This window comes from Fukomys damarensis, unplaced genomic scaffold (assembly GCF_012274545.1).
Source record: "Fukomys damarensis isolate Sample0158 unplaced genomic scaffold, DMR_v1.0_HiC HiC_scaffold_39, whole genome shotgun sequence".
In the NCBI taxonomy this organism is placed as follows: Eukaryota; Metazoa; Chordata; class Mammalia; order Rodentia; family Bathyergidae; genus Fukomys; species Fukomys damarensis.
This window is the reverse complement of record NW_022900951.1, coordinates 14,327,572-14,334,241: the sequence shown is the minus strand read 5'-3', so window position 1 is coordinate 14,334,241 and position 6,670 is coordinate 14,327,572. Positions and strand designations below refer to the sequence as shown.

At 36.4% G+C, this 6,670-nt stretch overlaps 1 protein-coding gene across 1 annotated transcript in view; it reads left to right on the top strand.

Moving 5' to 3' along the window:
* The window catches only part of Bend2 (BEN domain containing 2), a 50,847-nt gene that overhangs the window by 16,936 nt on the left and 27,241 nt on the right, over nt 1-6,670 (top strand). Inside the window, exons 5-7 of the mRNA XM_010643685.1 lie at nt 670-774; nt 1,535-1,685; nt 3,490-3,615. Of these exons, the coding sequence (XP_010641987.1) occupies nt 670-774; nt 1,535-1,685; nt 3,490-3,615 (382 nt within the window). The remainder of the gene's footprint in view (nt 1-669; nt 775-1,534; nt 1,686-3,489; nt 3,616-6,670) is intronic.

Below are 6,670 nucleotides of genomic sequence, written 5' to 3'. Positions count from 1 at the left end.
TTTTTTTTTTTTTTTTTTTTTGGTCCTCATTTCCAGTAGCAAAGATCTGACTGGTAGTAGGTTGTTAATAAGCATTCAAATGAATGAACAAGGAAATGTTTCTGGCCTTTTTATTTTTTCCTTTTGCTTGAAATATCTGTGTATTTCAAGAATTCTCAGATTTTTTTCGGGGCATGTGGGGGTCCTGTACTCAATGGTTTTGTAAGTTTGCTGACTATATTATAAAATACATTGAAGCCAAAAGTCACACCTGTTATATTTGGCTCCATGTTCTTTCCAGAGCAGAAAATTCACTGTTAGTGCATAAGTCATTGCCTGGAAGGTCACTCTTTGGCCTTTTAGCAGATTTGAACATTTCTTTCCTGAAATATCACCTTCCTTGATGTGAATTCACATCATAAATGGGATGGTATAAAGGGGCTTTGATGCTTTTGCTTTCTCCTGCTGATGTCCCCATGAGTTGGAGTAGGATAGAGGCAGGTCCAGGATCCTTATCTCAGCACGGTAGGCTCTGTGCCACCTACACCTAGGCCTCAAGTAGGAAAGAAGTTGTTTCTGGTGCGTGGAGAACTTTTGTTGTGCCTAGCAGTTAAAATTTGGCTTAATGGCATTCTCACATCTTACTTTTCTTTTGAAGTAGGAGTTAATAATTTTTTTTTGTTATAATAGGACTTACAAGATCTTATTGAACAAACGAATAGACAGTTTGCCAAGCTGAATGGAATCTTTATAGCAATGCAAAAGTTTTGGGAGAGATCACTGACACAACGATGCGTAAGTATTATGAGAGTGGTTTTACAACTTTGATAAATCTCTTGCTCTTAAAGATGCCAGACAGCTGGAAGTGATAAGGAGCTAGGAATTCTGTGATATCAGCAAGGCTGATAGTATACTATGTAGTATAGTATCATAGTATATTACTACTATGATAGCAGTAGATAGGAACTAAAACTGTGGAAAGAATGCTGAAGTTTCGGTTTGATATATTACAACACAGTATTATTATGTCAGTAATCATGTATAAATGTATTAAAAAGGAATAAAAATCATGTAATTTAAATACAGCATTTACCCTTAATAGTGGAAATTATATAGCAAATAGTAAGCTTTTTAATCTTCATTTTTACTCACAGTTGACCTACCTGGATTTGTGTTATTTAAGAGGTCATCTGGATTCATACAGAAGGTTTTGATTGTGTATATCATGAGAAATTAAAGTCCAGAAATGGGAGGAAAGAACTTAACTTATTTTGTTTTCTTACTGTGAACAGGGAAATGGCAGCTCATCACTGCCAGTGGCAAGGTGGGCAACCAATGCTCAGGCCAATGCTCCAGGAGTATCACTTCAGTCAGCAGCAAGTTCTCAAGGGCAGCAGCTTAGACACAGAGGCCAGCACTTTCTAGAACTGCCTCTATATATTCATTTCAGCCATGTCTAATGCAGGAGGAGAGTTAATGTGCTGGTCTCTCTGTAGTATCTTGCTCTTTCAAAGGGGGTGCTAAAAGTTCTAACAATGTCTCCTCATTTTCCCAGACGTCTGTAGCGACATCTATAGAAGTTCCACCACCAGGATTCCCTAGTGTGGCCAATAGCCCTGATAGGATGAATTACTCAGACTTTTTAAGAAGTGGGAACATGAGCCCAGATACTACCTTCTCATCTGTCTGCCTCCTTTCCCACTTTGGTGAGTTTGTAACGATATATATTATAAATGTCATCATTTAATCTAGATTTTAAAAAAATTTTTTTCCTGAGGGCCGTGGATTTAGCTCAGTGGTTCTACCGCCTGCCTTGCAAGCACAGGTCCTGAGTTTAATCCCTGATACCAAAAAAAAAAAAAAAAAGAAAATCCTTCCTGAAAACTGTTGTCATTTTGAAGGGGGTTACTGGGGATCGAACTCAGGACCTTCTGCTTGCAAGGCAGGCTGTTGTTTTTTAATTAAAAGTTTTATATTGAGATTATTGTAGCTCCACATATAGTTGTAAGAAATAAGGCAGAGATACCTTTTTTACCCACTTTCCCTCAGTGGTAGCAGCTTTTAATTGTATTCATCTTTGTCTCTGTAAATTTGGTTCTGTGCAACTTTATTACATGAGAAGGTGTATACATTCATCACAATAGTCAAGGTGTAGTATATTCTGTTACTACAAGGTTCATTTCTGTCACACAAGGTTGTATTGACTTTTTACAGCCAAAACCTTTTCCCCTCTGGCTGCCCTCCCCTTTCACTCTCTTCTCACACATCACTAACCTTTGGCAACCACCAGTCTGTTCTCTATTTGTAGTTTTGTCACCTCAATATTGCTATGTAACTGGACACATATACAGTAGTATATAACCTTTTGATACTGGCCTTTTTTTTTACTCAGCATAATTTCCTGGAGATTCAACCAAGTTGCATATATCAGCAGTTCCTTTTTAATGCAAAGTTCTTTAGACTATATTTTAGGTGTAGCATGGTTTAACCATTCTTCTGTTGAAAGAGTCTTTTTCCCTAGTTTTTTACTGTTAGGGGTAAGGCTGCTATGAACATTTAACTACAGATTTTTCTGTGAATTTAAGCTTTCATTTCTCTGGCATAAATTCTCCAGAGTGAAATTGCTGATTATGTGCTAATTGCATGTTACTTTAATTTTTGTGGTACTGGCATTGGTCCAAAGGCTTTGCATGTTAGACAAGCACTCTATCACTGAAACAGCCCTAGTTTAAAAAATAGCTTTATTGAGATATAATTAATATCTTAGTCTATTTGTGTTTTTATAACAAAACAGCACAGAGTTGGAAATTTATGAAGAAAAGAAATTATTTTCTTACAGTTCTGGAGGCTGGAAAGTTCATGATCAAGGGTGCTGCATGTTTGATTGTCTAGTGAGGGTTGCATCCTCCAGAGGGGAGAAAAATCTGTATTCTCACATGGCAGAAGGTAGAAAGGCAAGCTCACTGACCATTGCATGAAGCCTCTTTTATAAAGATCTTGACACCATTCATTAGTAAGGAAACCTCATGACTTAATCACCTCTTAAAAGTACCTTCTCTTCATATTGTCACATTGGTAACACTGAATTTTGGAGAGGATACATTCAAACAATAGTGATTGATATGCAAAATATACACATATTTAATGTACACAATTTGATGAGTTTGAACATATGAATAGTTTTATGAAAAAACTATGTTTTCTAGCATGGCCAGACCATTTTACATTCCTTCCAGCTATATATGAGTGATACTGTTTCTTTGTGTCCATATTTCTGCTCTTTATATTGTTCCTTTTTCTTGTTGTTCCAATATTCCTTTCATCATATCCTTTTTTTGAAGTTCCTTTTTCATATCATTATTTTCCTGTTGCCTTTCTTTAAGGATATATCTGTAAGGGATAAATAATTTTAGTTTTCTTTAATGTAAAAATGTATTTTTCTATACTAAATGATAGTTTTGCTATATATAAATCCATGGGTAAGAGTTCTGGAAAATGTTCTTCTTGTAGATATGCCAGGAACAGCAGAAGCTAGCTTGGAAAATAACTCCGAGGCAAGGAATTACCCACCTGTATTGGGTAATGACATTGGCCAGCGTCTTTTGTCTTCATCTCCCAGCTCCTTGTCTGATTCTGGTGAGTTTGAGATAATACAGATTACAAGTAGCACTAGTGAGGGGCTGGGGATTTAGCTCAGTGGTTCTGCCGCCTGCCTCGCAAACACAAGGACCTGGATTTGATCCCTGGTACCAAAAACAACAAAACAAGTAGCACTAGTGAATATGGGCCCATTAACATCATTAATGCAAGCTAATTGTCGTTCACTTCTTTGTGGTACTGAGGATTGAACCCAGGGCTTTGACACTGAGCTATATCCCCAGCCCTTTATTCTTTATTTTTAAAATTTTGAGACAAGGTCTTGCTAAGTTGTTGAATTGTTTTGGGATAGCTCAAACTTGTGATTCTCCTACCTTAACCTCCCAGAGCTCAGGGATTATAGGTGTGTGCCACCATGTCTGGTTCACTTTTTAAATTAAACTTTTTATTTTGAAATAATTTTAGATTCACATATATTTGTAAAAAATAATGATTCCCTTTATACTTTACTCTTTTCTCTCAATAATAACATCTTGGAAAACTATAGTAAAATAACATAATTGGGATATTGACCTTGGTTCAATTCACAGATATTACTGAGATGTCTCTAGTTTTACTTGTAGAAAATTTTGTACATTTATACTTATTTCTGTGCATATTTATCACAGGAATAGGTTTAATTGCCATCACCTCAGGCAAGATGCAAAACAATTTGATTACAACTAGCTGCCTCATCTTGGTTTTTTTATAACCATACCCACCTTTCTCAGGTCACCCTTTCCTTCCCTACCGCCTGTTCCCTAATGCCTGGCAAACATACTCTGTAATTTTGCCACTTTTATTATATAAAGGAAATCATGTGGTATTTAGTTTTTTAAACTCAAAATAGTTTCACGAAAACTCAACTCATGCAGGTGGTTGTATATATCGATAGACAGTTTCTTCTTTTGTGATACTGGAAATTGAGCAAAGACCTTGAGCATGCCAGGCATGCTCAACTACTGCTGAACTATATCCGCAGCCATTTTTTATTTTATTTTGAGACAGGTTCTCACTAAATTTTCCAGGCTGGTCTTGAACTTGAAATCCTCCTGCCTAAGCCTCCTGAGTAGCTGATATTAAGGTGTGCACCACTATACCCAGCTAGTTCTTCCTTTTTAGTGCTGAATAGTTTTCCATGTTTTGATTATTCAGTAATTTTTTGTAACTATTCAAGGACATAAATTGTTTTTCCCCCAGATTTTGGTTTTAGGAATAAACCTCTATGAACACTCATGTGCTAGCTATGTATAAGTATAAATTTTCTTTTCTGTAATGAATCTCAAGAGTCTGATTTCCAGGTCGTTGGGGAAATAGCATGCTAGTTTTATAAGAAACTGCCAGGTTTCCAGAGAAGCTGTACCATTTTACAGTCCCAGTAGCAGTGATACATTTTCTCCACACTGATATTTCAGATCTTTCCATTGTTCTTTTTTTTTTGATGCTCTGAAATTCCTTCTTTTATAATATCCTTTCTGTTTGAAGATTTTCCTTCAGCCTTTTATATGGGTAATTATGCTAGGGACAGCTTCTTTTAGTTTTCTTTTGTGTGGGAATATATTTTACTTGCTTTCCTTGAAGGATAGTTTCACCTCATACAGAATTTAGGATTGAGGATCCTTTTCTTTCAGGCACTGATAAAGTTATACTGGTAGAAATACCAGCAAAAGCAGAAGACCTCCTGAAAGACAGTGATAGGACAATATACTACCCAGCTTTACTAGGAAGTTTAACTGAACAAGCACCTGCCATGTATCTGCCACCACTTCTCCCAATTTTGGCAAGTTTGAAATGATACACAGTACAAGTAGTGCTTTTAGTTTAAATATTCTTAATATTAACTCTTGATGGTAGCTTTCTAAAATTATTTTTTCATTTTGCAGTATTTCAGAATTACATCTTGTGTATTCTTCACCCACTTTTCCCTAATAGTAGCATTTTACAAAACTATATTTTCTGTTGATGCAATCTACAGATCTGAGATGTCCCGTTTTGTTTGTATCTTTTTGTGTGTATGTATGTATGTATGTATTTGGCACTAGGCAATTTTATCCCACAAGTAGATTTGTGTGTCCACCCCCACAGTCAAGAGAGAGAAAGCATTTCTATCAATGCAGCGTGCTGTCTTTTTTACCATAACCACCCTCTCCCTGCCCATATCACCCATCCCTAACACCTGGATACCATTGACCTCTTTTCCAGCTCTATAATTTTGTCCCTTCGGATGTTTATGTAAGTGCAATCATATTTGAGATTGGCTTTGTTTTCCACTCACCTTAATTTTGTGGAAACTCATCCAGATTGTTGTGTTTTTTTTTTTTTCTCATTGAGATTATTGGTACATTCTAGGTATACAGTACAGTTACATTCATTATTGGGATCTTGTCCTTTACATGACAGGTCTTGGTTCTCATTTTTTCCCCTTGTCCCTGCCCTCCCTTCACCCTCTCTTCCCCTCCCCCTTTACAAACACTTCATTTCCATTTTTTCATTTTCTCATATTTTTTTCTTTTCCCTTATTACCTTTCCCCTACCCTTCCAACTTTCCCTACATCTTTAGCCCCTTTCTTCCTATTTCACATTGTCAGTTATTATCATTAGGATCTTATGTACTATTATGGTTTATTCACACCAGAGAAACTATTCGGTATTTACACCTGTGTGACTTATTTATTTCACTTAGGAGTATATCCTCAATATGCATCCATTTTCCTATGAATGAAGCTAATTTCTCATTCTTTATGGCTGAGTAATATTTCATTTTATAGAAAAGCCACATCTTTATCCAGTTTCCAACTGATGGGCAGATGGGCTGTTTCCAAGTTTTAGCTATTACAGACTGTGCCGCTATAAACCTGAATGTGCATATATCAGTGTGGTATGATTCTTTTAATTCTTGTTGTTTTGTTTTGTTTTGTTTTTTGTTTTTTGAGACAGGGTCTCACTATGTAGTGAGACTGACCTGGAACTCACTATGTAGCTCAGGCTGGTCTCGAACTCACAGCAATCCTCCTACCTCAGCCTCCTGTGATTCTTTTAATTCTTTTGGAAAGAT